Source organism: Chelonia mydas, chromosome 8, assembly GCF_015237465.2.
Source record: "Chelonia mydas isolate rCheMyd1 chromosome 8, rCheMyd1.pri.v2, whole genome shotgun sequence".
Taxonomy (NCBI): Eukaryota; Metazoa; Chordata; order Testudines; family Cheloniidae; genus Chelonia; species Chelonia mydas.
In genome coordinates this window covers 90,936,364-90,960,353 of record NC_057854.1, presented here as the reverse complement: position 1 = coordinate 90,960,353, position 23,990 = coordinate 90,936,364, and the positions used below count along the sequence as shown (strand labels likewise).

At 40.4% G+C, this 23,990-nt stretch overlaps 1 protein-coding gene across 9 annotated transcripts in view; it reads left to right on the top strand.

The window, feature by feature from the left end:
• The window catches only part of FGGY (FGGY carbohydrate kinase domain containing), a 350,907-nt gene that overhangs the window by 257,325 nt on the left and 69,592 nt on the right, over positions 1-23,990 (top strand). For all 9 annotated transcript variants that reach the window (XM_043520798.1, XM_043520801.1, XM_007059048.4 and 6 more), the window contains one exon: positions 11,820-11,923. In XM_043520798.1, the coding sequence (XP_043376733.1) occupies positions 11,820-11,923 (104 nt within the window). The remainder of the gene's footprint in view (positions 1-11,819; positions 11,924-23,990) is intronic.

Genomic DNA, 23,990 nt, shown 5'->3' with positions numbered 1-23,990 from the left:
CAAGTACAAAGTAAAGTGCTCAGCCAAAAATCATGGGCCTGATGTAGGAATCTCTCAGGCCTGTGCTATGCAGGAGTTCAGACTAGATGACCATAAGGGTTTCCTTTTGGCCTTAAAATCTATGAAAATAGAAATTTTTCAAAAAATTTCGCTAATATTTCCCTAATTTAACAAAAAATATTTAAACTCAAAAGTTGTAAAATTTCTGAGGAAAAACATTTAACTACAAATAGTTCACTCAGCTCTGTGATAGTATTACTATACAGTATTCACTCAGCTCTATGTAGTATTATAATGTCCATTTCATAGACCAGTATCCTGAGGAAAAGAGACTTAAATAATTTGTTCAATGTCATTTGGATCCAGGTTGTTCCCTGCAGCAAAATGGTCCCACTGACTAGCTTGCTTCAGCTACCTGTACCATTGCTCACAAATAGTGAGGGGTAGCAGGCTTTACAGAGCTGTTATATCCACCACATTCCACTGTGGGTGAATGGGAAGGAATGGGGAAGAGGCCATACTGGGTCAGACCAAAGGTCCGTCTAGCCCAATATCCTGTCTTCTGAGGGTGGCCAATGCCAGGTGCCCCAGAGGGAATGAACAGAACAGGTAGTCATCAAGTAGGGTGACCAGACAGCAAGTGTGAAAAATTGGGACGGGGGTGGGGAGTAATAGGAGCCTATATAAAAAAAAGACCCCAAAATCAGGACTGTCCCTATAAAACCGGGACATCTGGTCACCTTGTCATCAAGTGATCCATCCCCTGTAGCCCATTCCCAGCTTCTGGCAAACAAACGGCTATCTCCTTCATCTGTAAATGGTGAGAAATTGAGACTAGAATTATTGTGAGTATGGTTCATACCGTACCACCTCTGACTACCATGCAGGGAAGAGGCCCCCTTGTGCTACTCCCTGTACAGTCAAATAACAAAGCAGACAGAGTCTGCCCCAGCCAGTTGACTGTTTAGGTGTCAATAGGACACAAGGGACAGATGAAAGGAGGCAGGGGCAGAGGGAACTTGTGAGGATTAGGTATCAATGAAACTAACAGAGTTTAGGATAAAAACAGTAGCCTAAAAAACAAAGGAAGCTGGGTCTGTTAATAGATATCCTGTATAAAGCATAAATGAGGAACAAACTGTTTTGGTGCTAAAATAGTTAAAAGGTTCAAGGTTTCACGGGTACATTTTAAAAAAGCTTTTACTTTGAGACTCCATAGAGCTGTTGGATGTGCATTATCATACTTCATTGGCTGAGTTTAGGTTGACTTAAAAATGGTTCAGCCCCATATCTCCCCATTGGTAGGGGTAATCTCCCTCTGTTTAAATAATGTAATAGAGACCTTTGTACATTTCCTTTATACTAGCCAAGTGTGGGACATAGCACTAAAACTGCTTGCTATATTAGGATTATGGGTGTAATTGATTTAAAATAGCAGACAAAAGGTTAAAATTATAATGGTTTGAAAACTGGAATTTCCATCCTGTGGGAAATTCCAAGATTTCAATGTTGGGTTTTTTCAGAAGTCAGGACGAAGAGTTTAAAATCTTGACTTTTTTTGAAAAACAAAAAGTATTTTGTTTTAATGTCATCAAAATTAATGTTTTGATCAGGTTGAAATATTGTTTCAATGCTAATTTTTACTGTATTTTTAGTTTATAATATGTTGAAACAAAACCATTTGACCTTATCAAAACAAATCTATATTTTCCTGTTGAAAATTTTGATGAAATCAAGATGTTCTCTCAAAAAAATTAAATTTAGTTGAATCAGCATTTTCCAACAGACAAGTATTCTGTCAGAAAAATTTTGACCAGTTCTAGTTGGAATAAAGTTAGCCAAAAAAGCACCAGTTTTCACTATTGCTGCATTGTGGTACTTTCTACAATTGCTTATTTTTCCACTGATTGTGGGTAACAACTTTTGAACGTTTGATGGGCTACATTTTTAACGTTTGATTTTTATCTGTCTCTGATGGGATCTGCTTTTGATGGGATCAGGTACTTTTCTGTCTTTTCCCCCCCTCTTAAAGTAAATCTAAATAGATCTCCTATTTTGTTTTGATGTTCCACACAAGGTGCCAGAGGGAATGTGTGCAACAGAGGAGGTGTCAAGAGACACCAACAAACAAAAAATATAACTCCATGAATTACAAAAGAGCAGAGAATAAGATGGAGATGGGAGGAAGCAAATGAACCAAATAAAATAAAACCAGTAAGGTTGGGTGATGGCAAGTGCCTTATAAATAGCATAGATAGATAAGGGAAATTAAAATCAACCCAGGCCATTAAGATAGTAAATGAGGACAAAGGATCTCCTCCTACGGTGGATATGCTACAGACTTTATCGACAAGTAAGGTGTGTGTTACCTACATTGCCAAATAAAAGTTGGTGCAATAGCATCCACGGTTTGTACCCACAAAAATGGAATCTAGCTATTAAAAATCTAATGTGGTGTCAGTCATTCGTTACCCATATAATCGACTTTCAGTTGAGCACTCCTGATCTTTGAGAGTACATGAAATCTAGATTCAGTCTGAAGGCTTTTGGTTTTCACTGGTCTTTAGCTTTGAGTTTGAAAACAAACTTAAAAACCTAGCCCAGATTTGCCAGAAGGCTTATAAACCTTTAGAGCAAATCTGGAATGATTGCTGTTTACACATCAGAGGTGTCTAAATCTCTTCAGTTTTGCATAGTTTTGATGTGAAACCCATCAGAAAGAAAAGGGAATAGGTTGGCATACTCCCTTGCGAAATGAAACCACCGAGCTTCACAAAGCTCCACTCAGCTCTTGCAAGGAAAGTTCAGGATGCTTAATTCTGGGCTTGCAGTTTAGTGAAAGTATTGGTAGAAATTATTTTTAGACATCTTTAAAAATGAAATGCATTTGAAATTTTGAAGCCCACATACTTTTTTGTACTAATTTGGGGGAAGGCGTATTTTATTTTGCTTTTGAAAGTTTCCATTTCACCTTTAATGAATGTCATCCATATGCCATTTACTGTGTACTACCTACCTGTCCAACAATAGGTCAGAGTCATTCCTCAGACGGACTTCAGCAGAACTACTCAAGGGATGAATTTGCCCACTATGCTTTATTTATCATTTTCCTTCCAGCTGCTTTTTATCACTAATAGTTTTTAGACTTAGAGCTCCAGCATCATCTGGTTGTTGAAAAAGATTTGTGACCTTTGGAATTAGGAAAAAGGAAGACAGCAACGTCTGACGTTAGGGCAAAAATTGTTCTCTGAGAACCGTATGGCACAAGATTTCAAGTTTCTGTGCTTCCCTATGTGCATAGAGTTTATAGTGGGAGCTTCAAGCATGTAGGGAAAACAAAGGATCTCTGTGTCTTGCTCCACCTTGTCATTCTGAAAGGACAGTTTTGCTCTTCAAACTTTGAATTTACCAGCGTTTACAAAAATGCCTCTGTGATGCAGAGTTTTCATACTTCCTATGTCCAACTGCCAGTAAAGCAATTGAGTCTGGTGGACTATGTCAAGGGAGGCATGAGCATGCCCAATGCTTCCTTGATGTCCCAGTGGGTTAACTGCTGAGGAAAAACTGAACTGTGCAGCCCAAAGAGCATTGTTCTTGGCCAACAGCTACAATTTGGTGCTTTTTCATAGAGTTGAATGGAGGCCCATCTGTCTGGAGATACTGCTATCCGTTTTGTGAAGTGGGTGAGTGGTGGAGCTTGGAGAAAGAGCCTCTCAGTGACTCCTGCCTGTCAGGAGACTGGTCATAGGCAGTCATGCCTAGTAGTTGGAGTAGGCATCAGGTCTAGTGGTCAAAGCAGGAGGTCAGAGCCAAGATTCAAAACAGAGTCAGATCCAGAAATTGGAGCCAAGAGTCAGAACCAGATTACCTGGAAAATGGAAAGGCAGGAGCAGGGCTGGTTACAAGTAGGGGCAGGATTGGAACAGGACTAGAATAATGCAGGGTATGGGGCACGATCTAAACTGGAATGAGGCTGGGTACAGGGCAGGGTCAAGGCTGGAGCAGGGCTTGGAGTGAGGCAAGCACAGGGAGGCAGAGCGTCCACAGCTGTGTGCATTGAGTAGCCACCAAGCCCTGTGCAGCTGCCTGGCTTAAGAGCAAGCTTCCTCTCTGCCTTATCCAATCAGGTGGTTCTGCTGTGGCCCAGCTACTCTCATTGGCTGCCTGGTGGCTGGGTAGGTGCAGCTGGAGGCCCTCATTCCTGACACTACCCTAGAGAAACTGGTTTTCCTTTCTTGTTTTTACTAAAACAAAGCCACCTGGTCCTGATCCTTTTCTCTATTTCCCTGCTTGAGCTACTGCAGCCCTAGGGATGGACTAATTCCTGCAGTCTGTGCAGCCCCAGTGGGAGGTAGATGTAGGGACCAGCATGAAAATAGGGATGATGGGTGTGGGAGAGGAGCTATTGTAAGCTCCCCCATGATTAGCTCCACGCCTGCGAACTGGGTACTTAATCTTGGATCCTTGTAATCCAGGAAAAATGTTCTTTCAAACTGTTTTACATTAATTTGTACTAGAGAACTTTTAGTTCTCACACAGGCCAGTTAGTATGCAACATGTCGGTGCCCTTTAGAAATCACAGCCCTGCATTGCTGGTCTGCGTAGACAAGCCCTTATAGGCTGTGATCAAGTGATCCCTTAACTTTCTCTTTGTTAAGCTTTTTAAAAAGATTGAATTCCTTGAGTCTATCTCTATTAAGCATGTTTTCCAATCTTAATTATTCTTGTGGCTGTTCTCTGAACCCTCTCCAATTTAACAACATCCTTCATGAACTGCGAATACCAGAACTGGACACAGTATTCCAGCAGCTCTTACATCAGTGCCAAATAGAGAGGTAAAGTAACCTGTCTATTCCTACTTCAGGTTCCCCTGTTTATGTATCCAAGGCTCTCATTAGTCCTTTTGGCCACAGCATTACACTGGGAGCTCATGTTCAACTGATTATCCGCCATGACCCCTGAATCCCTTTCAGAGTCACTGGTTCCCAGGATAGAGTCCCCCATCTTGTAAGTATGGCCTGTATTCTTTGTTCCTAGATGTGGACATTTACTTTTAGCTTTTTTAGCTGTATTAAAACAAATCTTGTTTGCTTGTGCCCAGCTGACCAAGCGATCAAGATCACTCTGAATCAGTGACTTGTCCTTTTCATTATTTACCACTCCCCCAATGTTTTTGTCATCTGCAAAATGTATCAGTGATGACTACGTTTTCTTCCACATCATCGATAAAAATGTTAAAGTAGCATAGGGCCAAGAACCAATCCATTTGGGACCCCTCTAGAAACACACCCACTCAATGATGATTCTCTGTTTTGAGTTACATTTTGAGACCAATCAGGTAGCCAGTGGTTAATCCTTTTAATTTTAATCAGTTATGATCAGCTTGGAGCTGGATAGTCAGGTGCGGAAATTTCCTGTTACCTGAATTTCCTTTTTTGAGCCCTTCAAAAGCATAATGGTATGTTTCCCCGGTCTCGGGTGATGGGGAGTCAAAACTGATCTCTTGTCCTGGCTGGGACACAGGACTGACACTGTCCCAGAATGATAGCTTCCAAAGCTCTACAATACTAAATTTCCTGTTAACCATCATGCTGTAAATTAATATCAGTTTGAAGGCATCATCATCATATCAGTTTGAAGGCACCAAGCATTGCATCTGCAGGTCACACAGGATATGTCTGAGATGTTCATGGAGACCTGTTCTCAGAGGTGTTCATTATCACCTCTGAAAATTTAAGCCTCTTTGACGTAGGGCCAGAAGGATGGTTAGGCACTAGCTTAGGAGTTGGGAAATGCAGGTTCAGCTCCCTGCTCCACCATAAACTTCCTGTGCAATCATGGGCATATCATTTAACCTCTCTCTGCCTCTGTTCCCCATCTGTAAAATGGGGATATTAATAACTCACAGGGGTATTGCAAGGATAAACACATTAAAGATTGTGAAACCCTTTGGGAACTACTGAGAAGTGCTATGTAAGAGCCAGATATTGTTATTTACAAAAGTATTTAGACACCTAAAGATGCAGATAGGCACATAATAGGATGAGTACCTAAGAGAGTGCCTAGCTCCCATTGTCTTTCAATGAGAGAGAGGTGCCTAATCTGTACAGGCAATTTTGTATATTCCTGTAGGTGTCTGTCTGCATCTTTAGTGTGTGAAACACCTTTGTAAATCTGGCCCTTAAGATCTTGGTATGAATTTAGATTGTTCGTTTTTTTTAATTAGGCACCCCGGTTTCAGGATTCCAACCACAGCTAACTTCAAGGTTTGAAAGTCTCTCTCACACATGTACAATGTGTTTGTTTTAATGTGTTTTATTATTAATCCAGCAAGATTCTGTTTTCAAAGTCAGCCTGTTTCTGTATTAAAGCATGGAGATATCCCTGTGTGGGGGTTTATTGCAGAGATGCGGAGATGGCAGACCAAATGCTGGGAGCACTAGAAATCTTTTCAGCTGTTTTCTTCTTTCCTTGTTAAACTTGGCATGCTGTTAACCCTTGGTTATTCTTTTGTGTCATTCAGTAAACAAATTCTGACGGTAGATTCGATCCTAGCTGTCCCACTGGTGTCAGAAATGCTGAGAATTCTTGTAAATCAGTGAACTACAGTAGATTGAACCATAGAAGAGAATTTGTTGTTATTTATTTGTACTAGCATAGCATCTAGAGATCTAACGGAGATTGGGGCTCCATCATGCCAGGCCCTGTGAAGACCCATAGAGAGAAAGTCTTCCAAAGAACTTGCATTCTAACTACACACAAACACACAAAGTGTTGGTTGGGGAAACAGAGGCACAGAGAGGTGAAGCATCTTGTCCAAGATCACACAGCAAATCAGTGGCAGAGCTAGGAACAGAATCTAGGTGTCCTAAACCTAATCCTAGTCTGGTGCCCCATGCACTGAACCACACTGCCTCTCTAGTTTGTGGACTTCTCTCATTTCCTGATAGTTTATTAAACACACTGGTCAAAACTAAAAAGTACCAAATTAATATTTTGTAAACAGAAGGTACTATTTTAGCATTTCTTATGATTTTCAATTTGTTGTTTCTCCTAGATTATCCATATACTGTACATATTATTATAGTTTGTATTGAACATATTTAATCATTTAATCAGAGCATTTGTACTCTGGCTAGGAAACCAATTGGTCTTACTGTGTGGGTGGGTGGGTGTTTTAAAACAAGTCAGGGAAAATCAACATATTTTTCAGTAGAAGGACTTAATGTACTCATGTTGTAGAATATACATGATAATGTATAATCTCACATTGAATCACATTGCTAAGAACTATCTTATAAACAAATGCATATTGAACTGTGAGAAATATTTCCACAACTTATTTTTGTAGAGGTAGATAAATATTTGGTACACAAATTTCAACACTTCAAAACACACCAACAGACCTAATTTTCATGGAAACACACATGCTTCTACCCTTGCAGTTTTCATATACAATGCTACAAAACAAATAAGAGTCAGATTTTCAGAAAGTGGATGGCATTTTTGCAAGCTCAAGTTGTCAGTGCAATAAATGTAGGTGATTTTTCTGTCCCCACAATCGTTAGCACCTACAGTTTAAGCCACTTAAATGTCCAAAGGTTGTGGAAATCAGTGTCTTAGTGGCTAAGTGAGATGTATTAAGGGTGCACAAAACTGTGTGCAGAATGGTTACTTGCCCTTGCAATTTTGTGCTTTTGAAAATCGAGGCCCAGGTTAGGGTGGATCAAAAATTTCACCCTAAATATAAGCAAAATTGTGCCAGCAAAATTAGAGACCACTTTTCAAAGTCAGGCCTGTAATCTCATTTTTTTTTTACATTCCATTTGCTTAGGTTTATTAAAATGTATACCATTCACTAAATAAAATATAGATTTGTGTAACAAAATATCCTTTCTTTTAGGACATAAAATATACACTTTGATCTTATGCTGTAAACATGTATCACCGAAGGCCTTTGTAAGGCTTAAATCATGAACATTTAGCCAGTGACTTTCTCCTTCTCTTCATCATCTCTTCATACTTCATATTGTATATGTTAAACTAATGCATTTATTTAAACATAGAGAATAATTTGCTGCACACAACCTCTTTATAGTTTGAAGTTTGAATCTTAACAAAATGGCACTAAAGGCCCAGCCTTTCCAGTATTAAGTGGTCCTTTGAAATCAACAAGATATTGATTATGTGTGGGGGAAAATTATACTGAAAGCTGGCCTGATGACATGGTGCTAATTCATATAAAGAGGAATGAACAGCTCTTGTTATAGACACTGCCAGCCACATGGCATATCAGTGAATAGATGTGGATGGGAAATAACTTTTCATATCTTAAAATTTTCGGTTCAGACACCATTTTCCACAATGCCTCCATATTCCCATAAAGGAACTCTACCTGTCACAGATTCCCTGCTATGGCTTTGCACATTCAGCAGGAACAGGGAAATCTAGTGGGTGACATTTGACTGCTTATGCTGGAGAACCAGTCACATGGATCTCTCTGTATGTTTTCCCTGGTTGGTGCTGTACAGGCAGCACTGTTACAAAGGCGATATCTTGGAAAAGGGGTGTGTCTCTATGGTAGAGGGAGGCTGATGCATGGCAGTAGCAAGGAGAGTCACTGCAACACTAGGGCAAATTGAGTGCAAATCTAGGAGAGCTGAAAGGAGGTTGTAGGAGGAGAGAATCGTGTGAGATGTAAATCTGATCTGGGATGGGTTGCCAAAAATGGGGCTGGTAGAGAAGAAGATGAAATAAGAAAGATTTGGATTGAAGAGAGAGAGAGTGCAGAGGGGAGAACAGGGAAGAGAGGGAGAGCATAAGAGTGCACTTGAGAAGAGGGTAACCAGAGTAGAGGGTGATCTCTCCTTTTTCCATGGTGGGGTGAGAACTCCTGCCTCCCTTCCACCCCTTCTTTCCATCTTCTTTAATTATAAAGTTCAGGAAATAAAAGCCTAAGGAAAAATGGTGGTGGAAGGAGAGGAGAGGAAATAAGAAAACAAGGGGGAAATTGAAGGTTTCCACTGAAAATAAATTCTAATGAAAATGAGGGAAAAAAGGATGGTGTCAGATTAAAATACGCAGCCGTTATTTTAAAAGTAGAAAAATACTGAAGAAAAATATACAGAGGAAAGAAAATGCAGGGAAAAGAGAGAAAACATCTGCGACATGGTAAATTTAAACCAAGAAATACTGAGAATAGTTAACTGCTCTAGTTAATGAAAAGTTGCCATGTATTAAAAATGTGATGTCACATGTTTGAGGCATTTCCCCCCTGTTTTTGTCATTCACTGACTTGTTGAGAGGTACAGAGTGTATAGAGGCTATGCCCTAGAACATCTGCATGCTCTAGATCAGCGGTTCTCAAATTGGGAATGGGGACCCCTCAGGGGGTCGCGAGCTGCCAGCCTCTATCCCAAACCTTGCTTTGCCTCCAGCATTTATGATGGTGTTAAATATATTTTAAAGAGTTTTTAATTCATAAGGGGGGGGGGGTCATACTCAGAGGCTTGCTGTGTGAAAGGGGTCACCAGTACAAAAGTTTGAGAACCACTGCTTTAGATTAACCAGTTGTACATTAATTTCCATTGGATGTCATAATTGTTCCACTGAAATACATTCTTACCGAGTGTATCAAAAATAGTCCACATAGATAGAATGGTAAAAACAGCCCTTTCTCAGCATGCAGACTGAACCCTGGTGACATGGTGGACATTTAGTTTTCGTAGCTAGTAAATTTTGACACACCATCCATTTCTGCATTTGGCTAGGTATAAAATATTTTTGGATGTTTGGAGCCCTGGAATCTATGACAGCTTTGAAGTCTGAGAGTGGGGTAGGAAGGAGATGAAGAGTTATTTGATATTTACTGCTACAGAGGTCTTGAGTAGCTTCCAAGCTAGTGCATCTGAAATCTGTTACTAAAGAGCTGAAAACTGGAAGCTGAATAGATATATGCCCTTCATTCGACCTAGTCTATTAATTTTAAAGTGCCTAGAGTTAAAACTGAGTATGGGAGGTCTGGCTCTTGATGCTGTGACCTCAAAAAGCTGGAATAAACTACCTGCTCCATTAAAACAGGCTCCAGCATTGCAGATCTCTCATTGTACAATATCTTAAATACTTTGTTACTGTGGAAAAAGAACTGAAATTATGACTGCTAAGTGTTTTCTGCCATTTGATACTGAGTGTCGTATTGTTTTGTATGGTACTAAAGTTTGCAGTTTTAAGTCTGTCCTTTGGGGACCTTCACAAAAGAAATTATGTCTCCCATGAGGCTGTCCTAGTATACTACAGATTCTGACTAAAATAAACATAAAAACTATTCGTAACAGCACTTAAATTGTCCTAAGAACTGAATTAAATGGCTTGATCTTCATTATAATTCTGTGTTATAATTAGGGTTGCCAATTTTGGTTGGATGTATTCCTGGAGATTTCATTACATGACGTAATACTTAATTAAAGATTAATCTTTAATTCCTGGAGGCTCCAGTTAATGTTAATATAGTTAATGTTTTTTATTCATTATAATTATAATATGCTATAATTAATGTTATCTCACTTCAGTCAATCACAAGTAGGACTTTTCAAGACCTCACTGACAGTAAATTTGGCATAAACACTAACAGTAACGTTCTGGCCCCACTGAAATCGATGGGAAAATTCCTTCTGACGTCAATAGGGCCAAGATTTCTGCTGAAGTGATACACGTTTTCTTAATGTTTAACAGTTATTGAACCGTGAGACTTAGTAACATGATGGGAGACATACAAATAAATTTCTACCTGTTGCACTGACAAGTCACACCTGACTAGATTTGTATGCTGTAGTGGATGGATAGTCTTTTGAATGCCCTCTAATAGTTCTAACTATAGTACTTCTTACTTCAGGAAACTACCTGTTAGACTAAACTACACAAAATCCTTAACGTGTAGTGTGTCATGTCACTGTCTGGGCCAGTAAATAATAAAGCATGATAGGTAGCACCAACACTTTAAGGATTCTGTTTATCCGTACGAATAAAAGAATCCCATATGTGTACAGAATACCACAGACATAATCTCGGCCTCATCTGCCACGTGTATATTTCTTGGTTCAAATGGGTTTCTGCATTTACACTATATGTACACAGGGATTTAAGGTCAGGTTTTTAAAGGTATTTAGGTGCCTGAAGATGCAGATTGGTACCTAGTAGGATTTTCAAATGTGCTTAGGCTCTGATCAGTGCTATTGGGAGGTACACACCCAAACACCCTGCATGGCGGTCGGACAGTAGATGCCATAGTTGTGGGACAAAGCAAGAAAACATTAAGGTACTTGCCTGTGATTCAGGAGATTAGGGTTAAATTCCCAGCTTTTCCACAAACTTCCTGTATGACCTTAGTCTCTTTGCATTTCAGTTCTTCATCTGTAAAACTGCTGATATTTTTCTTTTGTTTTTTCATCTTTTCTCTATTTAGGCTATTGAAACAGTAAACTCTTCAGTACAGGGGCTGTCTTTTTCTACACATTTATATGATGCCTGGTACAATGGGGCCATGATTACTGTTGAGGCCTCCTGGCTCTGCTGGAATATAAATAAAATAATAATGGGTATAGAGGAGAGTAATTGATCTGTGTAATGCCCCATGCATTTGGAACATCCTTATCTTGTCAATAAAACAGTATCCACAGTCACCAGACTGGAATAGCCCTTTCTAATTGTGAAACTGGTCTGACCTATATGCAGTGTGGGATCCTATGCAAACATTCAAATACTAAAAAATTCTATTTTATGGAAGGTTGGGTTGTTTTTTAAGATAAGATTTTTTTTAATAGGAGTGATTGGAGCAGATGTGAAAGGACATAACCTGCCCTGTGAAAATCAGCCAGTTACATCCCGGCTTGCTGTGATCTGTGGAACATCTTCCTGTCACATGGGGGTAGGTTGTCTACACAGTCACCGTTATAGTTTTGTATAGTAGCTGATGTCTCTGAAAAGAAATTACACTTTATTTTCCCGTCACACACACATACCCCTTTTTTGTTATGCTGGTGTGGTTTTTATCTTTACTTTCAGATTTTACTTACATATTATGCATTTGCTAGCAACCAGGAGCTTTCATAGTAGTGGAAATCAATACTGGAGGAAAAAACCCTGACATGAAGTGCAAAAGCAAAGTCTAACACAATGCTGCAGAAGCTTAAAGAGAGCAGCGTGAAATCGGAGCTGAAGACTCTGAATTTGAGTTATCCATGACAAGCATGTCACTAATGTGTTCCGAAGTAGTGTCTTCAGAGAAGTAGTGTGTGTTCTCCAGCAGCCCTTCTCCCCCACCTCCTCACTCAATCAATATAAATCCATCTCCTTCTGAGAGCTGCAGTGATCTATATAGAATTATGATATGTATGATGACTTCCAAAAAACCCCGATAAGCAATTTTTGCTTTGTTAATTTTTCCCAGCGAATTAACGAAAAAGCTTTTCCTTAGGTTGCAATTAAAATTTAGTGTCTGCTTTGGAAATTTATACCTAATTAAAATGTATGAGTCTGAAAGCTATTCCATTTAGATAAGTACCTTTTTCTGCCATATTTTTTATTTAAAACTCATTATGTTCTTAAATTTAGACTGATTATAACTTGGGGTGGGGGTGGGTAGAGGTTTTGCTGTCAAGGAAAGGCATTTCATATTGTGAAAAGAGGGAGCTACTGTTAAATAATGTCTTTAATACACTTAATAGAGGTGCCTATATCTTGTCCTTATACTGTGTATTCATGGAATAGGCCACGATAGCAGCATGTTAATAAGGCAGTGACCTTGTTAGTTATGCCCCAGTTCAGCAAAGGACTTAAGTATGTGCTTAATTTTAAGCATGCCAGTAATCTTGTCCCTATTAAGCCAAGGCATTTAGCAAATACTTGAAGTCAATGGGATTTAATTATGTACTTAAGCACGTTTAAATTCCATGTTAAATCAGGATTTTAGGGCTAAAATCCCACCATCCTTAACCCTGGTCTACACCTAGAAAGCTATACTGGGATGACTGTGTTGGTTAAGGGTGTGGGGTTTTTTTTTAACTGATATAGTTATATAGGTATAAGCCTTGGGAGATGCAGTTATACTGATATGCAGGTGCCAAAATAAAGCTTATTTTGCTTCGCAAACTTGTTTACTGGTATAACTGCATCCACACCGGGGGTGGAATCAGGGGAGCGAGTTTGCCATTTTAACCATAGCAGTATAGTTAAAGGGCAGAATTTTCTAGTATAGACAAGCCCCAATTGATATTGATAGTGGCTTGAGACCCAACGTGGGGATAGGCATTTTCTGTGGTTCTTGGAGAAACTTAAGGTGGTTTTCATTTAAATGTAAGAACTCAGCATTTACTGAGTATTTATTTCCCCCCTTCTCCCAGGTGTTTGTTTTGGTTTTAGGGTTTTGATGTGGGTTTTTTTTGTTTGTTTGATTTTTTTTTTTCAACGTTAAAGGCACCACAATTTCCAATCAACAGACAACAAGCAAATTCTAAGCTGTTCTGGATCAAATCTATGGAAGGCCTTTGGTTTAAGTGTCCTTTATCTCTATCTGCTTATACGGTACCAAGTGAATATAGAGCACATGGGGCAATTGTGTGTATTTTTAATGAAACGTATATTCAGCTGCAGTTGGTTGAAATTAGCTGTACCTTTTTTTAATTAGGGCTATGATATGGAAGTTTATTATACTCATGTTTTGTTAGAAATATGTTTTTTTTTCTCTCTCTCTCTTTGTACCGAGGGACCCGCAGGGCAATAGAGATTAATCATCAGGTTTAATTTAATGCAGTGGGAGAGAGACCTGTGTGGTCAGGCTGGCATTATAGAGTGGCTTTGATCTGCCTCAGGTGCATGGAGCCCAAGTGAGCCAGCAACAATAATACCTTTGTGAGATGATCAGAGAAGAGAGAGAGAGAAAATGGTCTGTGTGGAAACTCAACACCGTCCTTTGTTGTGGTTCTGGCGAACGAAAGAGCCAACGGTCAGGAAGAATTCAGAAAACAGAAAGCAGGGTTAAAGTGTGGCAGTTGGGCAGTGGATTCCTTTCAGGGCTCTTACAGGAAACTGTTCAAAATCATCTGCTGGATTATTATTTTTTCTTTTGGCACTGGTATGAGTGCTTTTGGTGGTATATGTGTACGGATATAGTATTGCCATTATCTAGGCTGAATGTTCCATGAATCAGAGAATTAGATATTGCTTGCGAAGGGCATTTACTTTAAACTTACCGAGAAGCTCCATGACCCTGTTTTCATTACCTCAAGGAATCAAAAGAATTTGAACAAAAGACTTTGCTAATCATCCCTTTGATATTTTAAAAGTTACAAATGTTGAACATAATTTTTCTGATGGATATAATAGTTTCATTTGTGGTAAAATACCCCCCCCCTTTTTTTTTTCTTCAAATGAGGTTATATTTTTGGAATTAACTACTGCCTTTCTTGGGCATTCAGACTTCCAGGCCACTGTGTAAGACTGTTTCCACTGAGAGACTTGGATGGGTCAAGCAATGGGCCAAAGAGAGTTTCATAACTAATTAGTGGATTGGTTCAAATCCAGTTCTAGGTTAGTAGTCACCAAAAGTCACTATCATTTAAAGTCTGGTCCATGGCCTTTGTAAAAGAAGTGTTTGGCCAGTCTGGACAATTATTCACATCACACAACCCTCAGCTGCCTACTCTGAAAGTAAATCTAAGCAGAAGCCCATTCTCAGTTGGTATGGCAAATGAGTTATCCTTTTATCTTCAGAGGTGGTTTCTTCGTGTCAGCGTTGCCACTCATTGCCAGGTGTCATGGTTACAGGATTAGCTGTACTTTTCATCTGTCTCTGTGGCTACCAGTAAGGTGTTCAACTCAGAATTGCTAGGTAGAGACACTTCCATGTTGCCACCCAGCGGCAGCTATAACCACCGTGCACCTCACTATCCATGACTCGTTGTGGACATAGACCACAGAAAGTCCTGCCCCAAAAGGTCTGATAGGCAGCAGCCTCATGGCTCCTGATTGGCTCCCCACCCCTTTCAAGTGACAGAGTGCCTGCACTTCTCTCAGGGTGGATTCCCACAATTCACCCACTTTCAGACCAGGTCCCCAGGCTACAGCTCCCCTGTTCTCCAATCATGTTTTCTTAGCAGGCCTGACAGGTTTTGACACCCACAAGAGACTTCCCTTCAGCAACTGCAGCATCTCAGGACAGCTTCTTCAAATCAAAGTACTATTTATTTATATGTAGGAACATAGCAATCAGAAAGAAAAGGTTTAAAACAACAAAAGGCTACACATACGTGGGAATGGAGTATTGTTGGCTTCCCTCCAGACACTGCCTCTTCCCCTTTGTCATCTGGGGCTCAGCTTTTGAACAGTTCCAAAAGTCCTTTGTTGCAGTCATTCCCCCTGAAGCCCCAATATTGTCAGGGGTAATCTTGGTAGGGATTGACACCTGTATTGTCCCCCTAAGTACTGGTTACTGGGGTTATCTAAAGCCATTGCCTGCCTTCCTGTAGACATGTAAAACCAGGACCAAATTAACTCTTTGATCCTTGGTGGCCATCAGTGCAATGGTAGACAAATAAACAGACGTACACATAGTCATAAAAATAAATAAATATATTTCCCATGTTTTTCACAGCAGGGCTGTGAGAGGAGGCTTGAACAGCTGCTGCCTCTGTCCAGTGGATGAGAGTCATGCAGTCTCCAGAGCTGTCCAGCTATCATTTTTCATGAGCCCCAAATTCATTTAAATAAAACATAAATAAGTAAACAACCTTCTCCTTGAAGTAAAATGTTTCTTAGATGGTAAGTTGTTTGGGATAGAGAGGCACACACCTTCATGTCTGTTTCTCCAGTGCCAACACAATGGGACCCCAGTCCTGGCTGGGGCATCTGTCACCACTGCTATATAAATAATAATGGCAGCTATTTTCAATATAATTTACAGGGGAAAGTATCTCATTACTGACATAGAACTGGTTGTGCTATGTACAGTCAGACAAATGTATTCAAAAGCTGTTCAGAGAAAAGATGCTACAAACTTGAAATCTTCAAAACTATTCACTGTCATTTTTAACAGTGTTCGCATGTGGCCAGAAGTCCCATGAATACAGAATATACGCCATGTATTCATACTAAATGAAGGTCTTGAGATATTTACATAAAACAGCCCTGCTCATAAAATATGTATAGGCGATTTGTGCCTTTTGTTTCCTGCTAAGTTTGACCAGAGAGCAGTGTTCTGCCTTCCCTACTTCCCAAAACAGCCATTCCACTATGCATATCTTTGTGGATTCACAGCCAAAGAGAGTTTCCAGAGACATTTTTAGTGGGAGGCATTTTCTGGCCTCTAATTCATCTTAATGTGGGCTGGGGGGGATCTGAATTTTCTGGCAGGTTGAATCCCAAATACACAAGGTATGGTGTCCCTTCCTATTCAGGTTTTCTTTAATTTTCCTAGCTTAGGTGACTTGACCCCCATGATGTTTTTGTCACTTCCTGTCCAACTTGTTTTGGCTTCTCTGGAGACAATGCTTCTGATTTGTGGCAGTCAAGAAGTTTCCTTTCTGGATCAGATTGATTTTTCTCTCTTTTTGCCCCTCTGTTACTCCTATGTCAGTTTTGACTCCACCGGCTTGGACAAGTAAATGTGAGTAAATGGAGCGCACACATGGGGGTAGTTAGGTACTGAGTCACCTGACTTGTGCACACCCGAAAGAACCAATTTTGCAGGGGTAGTATGTGTGTGCAGTGTACACCTGACTTCAATAATATGGCAACTTTAGTCCTGAATAATCTGCAATAATTTATCCCTTAGGGGATTCTCTTTTCTATCTTATGAGACCATCTTCCATCAGGGATATGAGAGTCAATTTCTCTTGAGATGTCACTGAGCAGCTATGTACATAATAAAGTGGGAGATATCCAAAGCTGTCCCATCATTTACTATGGACTATTTTAAAGTAATTTCCTATGCTTATTTTTACCAAGCAGGGCTATTCTTTGTCTTCTTCTGTTAAAGGAACTTCAGTCCGATTAGCTTATTCTAAATTTGTTCATCTGATACTCATGACGACTGTGAAACACAATAGAGCTTCTTTGCTCCACAATATCCACTCAAGCTGCCAGCTTTGTTCACACAAATAGAGTCTAAAGCACATTTCCAGCCCCAGAGCATGCACAGTACGTGTCCTTTGCAGTACATCCTGGGGTGGAGACTGCAGAGACACGCTGGCTCAAAGTGTTCTTGTAGCCTGATCTCTGTAATCTCGGTGGGAGCCAGACCAGCAAGTGGATTCAGTATATTTTGGCTCTCATACGAGAGCCTCCTCTTCAGAACATGCCACGTTGTTAAAGCAGCAGACATTTGAATAGTTACTACAGAGGGACTCCTCAGCTGCTTGAAACTGTCTCCAAGAGGAAAACTTGCAGGAATCAAAAAGCATTGCGCTCAACTTGCCAGCTCTAATTAATCTAGCCGGGTGGCACTAGGCAATTCCTTTCTGGCAAGTGGATCTGTGGACCACAGATTTCAGATTTCAACCTTTCACTCTTCAGTCTCTGCTGCATGCATATCACTGCGATGAAATGTGCAGTCTCTGACGGGACAGGGCCTGAAGCTTTGGGCAGTGAATCTGGGTGCCAGCTGGCTGGGGTAGCATTTAGCGAAGGCAACAATTTGTCCTTCTAACCAGAGGAGAGGTGCTGAGATGGAGAGAGGAGGGGACGGGAGAATGCAGTAAAAATTAAAAACAAAAGCAAAACTATTGAAACTGAAGCAGCTTGGAAAAGTTTTGAAGGGAGCCGTGAAACTGAGAGCATCCACCCAATAAACCTCCGCCCTCCCTGCTTTTTAATATTCTTCTCTGCTAAAAGGCCTCTCCTCTGAATATGAATCATAAAGCTAGTGTCTTTTGAGTGAGGGAAATAAATCAGTAGGACAGGAACTTCTCCCTTAATCTGTCCTCGTTCAGTTCAGTTCTGCTGCTTTATATATTGCATTTGGCAGCCGTCACAATGCTGACTTCCCAGCTAATGAAGACATTTTACATTCAGGGAGGGCTGTGTGAAATGAAAACCATATTTATTTTACCACCCTGTTAGAGGTTGCCCATCCTTTCTGTACCCATGACTCAGGCGCTGCAGCTGGAAAAGGTCACAGAGCGTATTTGGATGCCATGGTACTATTCCTGTTCAGCACATGGTCTTACAGGGGTTACATTTCTACATACTTTAAAAAGAGAGAGAGAGAGAGAGAGAGCACAACTCCTCAAATATTTCTTTTATTTATTTTCTTTCATGAAACTTTTTTCCCCCTCTCTCTTGGCAAGAAGATCCCTCTCCACTTCCCCATTGTTGGCATTAATTTGTCTGATATTTTTTGTGAGAAGTGAAATATTTTCACTAGAACGTTGTATAAAAAGATGGTTGTGTTTTTTTACCCCACTTTATTTTATTAATAAAGGCTAGTAAGATATGGGTGATGTTTGGAGATCATATGCAGGCTGCCTCCCAAACCCCAAGCACTTACTTGCAGAGCTAGAAAACCGCAAAGCTTAAGATCCTGAAATGTAAATAGGAAGTCGAAGAGTTTACTTTAGAGCCAGCAGTGCCGAGCCTGTGTAATGTTTACTTCAGCTTGCCTCCCAGCCTTTCCTACAGCCTGGCAGAGATGAAAGGAAGGCTCTCTGGGTAAATTAGTTGTTAAAGTTTTTGTTAGGAGTAAGGTTCCTTTGCTCATGGCCAGGCATAATTCAACTCAGGTACATCTTGGACTGAGAGAATGGAAAGGTCCTATTTAGCTCATTTGTCACTGAAATCCAGGTTTTACTCCTCAACGCTTGGCCAGAACTCCACCTATGCATGAGAATACAATTGAAAGCAGTATAATAACTGTATTGTATATAAGTAGATAATGCCTAATAACATTTCCAGAAAACTCTGCTGTCAACTCTGCTTCCCTTTTGTGAGCGGGCCATTAGAATTCAAAGCGAGTGTCATGGTACAGCTATGGACAGAGAAAATGCTTTGGAAAATAATCCTCTCTAAAACTGGACTAAGACTAATAATCTGCAGCTGTGTCATTTATATCAGTGAAAATGCTTTGCTTTGAAGATTCCATCAATGCAGTAGTTTTCATTCTCTGATTGACTGCAAGCTACGCTTGTGTGACATAAAGCTGTATATTGGGATGTTTGATATATAATACTATGTACTTTTGCAATACCATCTATCTGAGGTATCTCAAGGAACTTTATAGTGATGAATGAATTAAGCCTCATAGCTCTTCTATGTAAGAGAGGTGAGATTTATTCCAATTTTATAGGTGGGAAACTGAGGCACAGAAGAATTTAATGACTTTTTAAATGTTTGTCTCTTTAGATTTACAAATTCTACCTACCCTTCCCTCCAGGGTTATATAAAATGTAAATGACAAATGTGCCTTCCGCCCCATGCCCCACCGTTAACCATGACCAGCAAGCATGTGTTTAAACATGACAATCCTTGTCCACATTAAGGACAAATTGTATTGAACACCACATGTGTTACATTTCTCACACAATGAAATACAGACAAGTTCTGACTCTGTGTCCAAAACTCATTTCTTTCCTGGGCGTTTCCTTTCTTTTTTAACTTCAGGGCTACAAACATATGCTTTAGGCTGAGCTTCCTACCCAGCTAGCTGTTCTTAGGGTTTTCCCCTGCAAGACTCCTCCCTCACTCTATATCCCATCTCTTGCTTTACAAAGAGACTCCACTTCTTATCCTCCCAAGGTGAGACCACTGAGAGTCTAGAGGATAGCACCTTGAGACATCATTTTGTAACTATGATTTCCTTAGGTTTGGAGCAAACGGTGGAGGGGAGGTGTTTGAGAAGGGAGGAGATGAGAGGAGAATGTAAATCAGATTGCTGCTATGTGCTGGGCTGTGTTGTAAGGGTGTTTGAGGTTTGAGAATCTGTTTCTGTTGGCATTTTCTTGCAGCATCACTGTATTATCCCATATAGAAATTACATAAAAATAACATTAGGTCTGGCCTAAATCCAAAGCGAAAGAATGAACATTCACACTTTAAACATCAAACTTCTCCTGTCTAGGTTCACCAAAGCACATAATTAATGAGTGTATCCCATTGTAACTCGATATACTGAAGATCTAACCATTCACTATGAAATTCCTTTCTTTAGTAGATACAAGCCAGAATTTTAGCTTCCTTTTCAATGTTTTAAGGTGATTTTCCTTTGTTTCCTTTTTAATATATTTTTGAACTATCAGATTTGACAGGTACAAAATTTCATCTAAACTCAAAGTATCCAATTTTGTTACCCTTCTCCTGATTTTAGAAAAATCTATTAGCCTGAGACCCAGGGTGTAGATAAAATCCCAGCTTCTTAACAGAATGATCTGCCCCTAATAAAACTAGGTATAGGATTTCCTTCAGATCACAAGCAGATTTGTGTGTGTTTGACTGTCCTTTCACGTTGCTGGCCTTCTCTGTTCATGTGACTGGGCAGGAGATTATTAAACAGTTCACTTTTTTCTATGTGCTAGGCTTCCTGGTGGAGAGAAGAGAAGAGGTTATGCTGACCCTAATATTAACTCCTTTGACCCTGAATTAAACTGTAATGGAGTGGCTAGTGTGCAGCTGAAACATGCTTTGCTAAGGTGGCTTCTTGACTCAAGACAGTCTAATGGATTCTTTTTAAATTTTTTTTTTTAATTTTCAATTAAATAAAAATGTTTGGTGGGATTTAAACTCTTTAAAATTGCAATGTTTTCAACTAAGTGGCACGATATAGTGGCTACAATATAGAACTTTCAGACAGAACTCCTGGGTTTTGTTTATGACCATGTCACCAACTTGCTCTATGATCTTGTCAAATCACTTATCCTTCTTCTGCACCTCCGTTTGCCCACCTGGAAAATGGAAACAACTGCTCAGATTGCACCCTCAGGGTATGCAATCATAGCATCCTGGTGAAGACGAGGACCAAGGAGACTAAGAAGAGGACAGCCACAACACTGAGGGGAGGCACATTGGTAGGGGGAGAGGAGAATGGAAAGAGATACGGCAAAGAGTGTGTGGGGGGGGAAATGGAATAAGACAGAAAGAGAACAAGAGTAGATGAATAACTGAAAATGGTATGGAGATAAATAAAGAATCGAAGTGTAAGATATGGGGTGAAAGAGTGATGACAATAAAGAAATGGAAAAAAGCAAAAAGCAGGAGAATACATAGCAGTAAGATTAGTGCATCTTCTTTAATGCATCAATGCCCCTCTAATCCTGTTTTCCTAACAGAAAAGGGGGAGATAAGAGGCTTGGGAGGAGTCCATTAGGGTTCTGGAGTTGTGAAGAGAAGGCATTTGAAGAGGATTTTAAGACAGCCTTTGCGACAGTAATACAAATAAATAATTTCCAATTTGAGCACTAATAGGTATAGCGATACTCATAGCTGCTGGAACTAGAGGTGCTGGAACTAGAGATGCTGGGGGTGCTGCCACCGCACCCCCTGGCTTGAAGTGGTTTCCATCATATCCAGGGTTTACAGTTTGGTTCAATGGCTCTCAGCACCCCCACTACACAAATTGTTCCAGCCCCCTGGCAATACTGATGTCTCAGGAATGCTGGGAAGTTGAATTAATTGTCTGCAAAGTGGTTTGAGATCCTGGAATGCAAGGTACTATATATGCAGTAAGTGCAAAATATTAAGGACTGTCTGGGCCACAGTACTATACAAATGATACATTTTTAATTTCTATAAACAGCAGCAAACCACTAAATTCAGGAAAACTCCATTGACACATGGGCAGCAGGTTTACCACAAAGAACTTTCGTTCTCCATCCTGTCTCACGCAGCCCTTGATGAAGCAACAGTTGTTTATCTGAGTTTCTTCTTCCCTCTACAACTACGAGTCGGGGGTGGGGGGGAGGGAAGCACCAGTTGGGACAGAATTAATTAGGGAGAATGTACAATAGTTGTGTGAGCAAAGTACAGTGACGCATTAGCTGCTGCCCTTCTCTCCGTGTGCCTGAGAATCAGAGTTTACTCTGAGCTCATTGTTTATAACTGTGGGTTATAAGCCTGAGGTCCTCTCTGTGTTTATGCAGTCACTAGGAGTTTGTATCAGTAAGTAAGGAGCAAGTAAACACTGAATAAAGCACTCGGTATTTTGCCCATTTAATTTTTCAAATAACAGCATGTTTAAAACAGTGTGAGATGGCACATCCTATGTACTGTAAATACACTTCCAGTAACACCTAGGGAGTGCAGTTGAAGTTTCCTGTTACCAGTAGGTGAGATATTGCTGGTACTAGTGACATTCCCCATTACAGATAGAGGGAGTTCCAGCTCAAACCACTGACGCCTTTCCTACTGGTAAAAAGGGAAAATAAATCTTTTGAACTGTATTCCACTGTACTGGGATGTTCATGCAGGCTGAAGAAAATAAACCAGCCCCAATTTTGAGAGATTTTCTTCATATGTTTCCCATTGATTTCAGTTAGAGTTATGGGTGCTCAGCCCCTCACAGGATAAGGCCATTATAAAGAATCACATGAGTCACAGTGTTGACACAGGGGAAGTGTTTATTTTACTGTTGTAACTTTTTGCATTTCTTTTTCCTTCTGGGAGCTAAATGCTCAGGGCACTTTATTCAGCAGCTAAACTCCAGTTCATGCAGGAGTTTCACCACTCTGTGAGCGTCTGTCTGATCTGACGATTTGTCTGAGTAAGGACCTCAGGCTTTGGCCCTAACTGGAGGAACTATAAAGACATTTGGTAGCAGAAGGCCAGCTTCTATGGCATAACCTTCAGGAAGGGATATGGAACAGGATAGCCCAACGAGGCTCAGAGCCTGCGTTGACAGACTTGGGCTTACAGGGCTTGCTCTGTGGCACTAGAAATAATGATATAGACATTACAGCTCAGGCTGGAGCTTGGGCTCTGAAGCCCATCCTGCCCCCTAGGCTTCAGAGGCCAAGCTCCAGCCTGAGCTGCAATGTCTACGCAGCTGTTGTGTGAGCCCAAGTCTGCCAACCTGGGCTCTGACTCTTGCAGCTGCAGGCTGCCACTTGCTGGGTAGACGAACCTACGGAGGCTCTGTGTTGGCTCTGGCCCCTGGCATCGCACCCCAGCTTTTAGGCAACACATCTCCATTGCAGCCATGCTGACCAGGACTGTTCCCATTTGGGGCTGCACCAGAACCCTAGATAGAGAGGGGTCTGTGGAAACAATGAGATAACTTAGGGTTCTGCTTACTTCTTTGTTCCTCACTCCAGCCACACAGATTTCCGAATGTGTACAAGACGCACACACTGAAGCCCAGCCATTCAGCCTCTACTCCTCCCTTATCCCTAGACCAACAGAAAGGCTTCCATGAGGTCTAGAAGGGGTATGGTGCTGCTGATAGTCTGCTCTTTGGTTGTGTCTACATTGCACACACAAAAAGTGTGATCTTAACTCACTTGAGCTAAACTACATTAGTTAATTCTGTTTAAAATAGCAGTGAAGATACAGTATCATGGCTTTTAATTTGGGTTAGCAGCTCAAATACAACCTCAGGATGCCGTATAGCTTTTAACTTGAGCTGCAAACAACTTAAAAGCCATGATACCGTGTTGTTATGGCTATTTTAACCTGAATGAAGAACATACATATTTTTTTTCAATGTAGACATAACCTGTGTGTGGTTCTAGGGGTTACAATCTGAGGTAAAAAGTTTAGAGTTAAAAGTACATACCCCAATGTTCTTTTGAGACACTGCCGTTGTTCTGCATTTGAATTTAAGTCAGTATTATAGTAAGTTTCATTCTTTTTTTGATACTCAGATTCCCTACCTGATTTTCAGGTTTGAATTTTTTGCCTTTAGTTGGTTGGAAATGTTAAGAGGAATTCGTCCATGTTTATGACGATCTCCCGGGAATTTAACTGGTCATAGTCATGAAATGTGCCGTTTTTAAGATTATACTTAGACAGACACT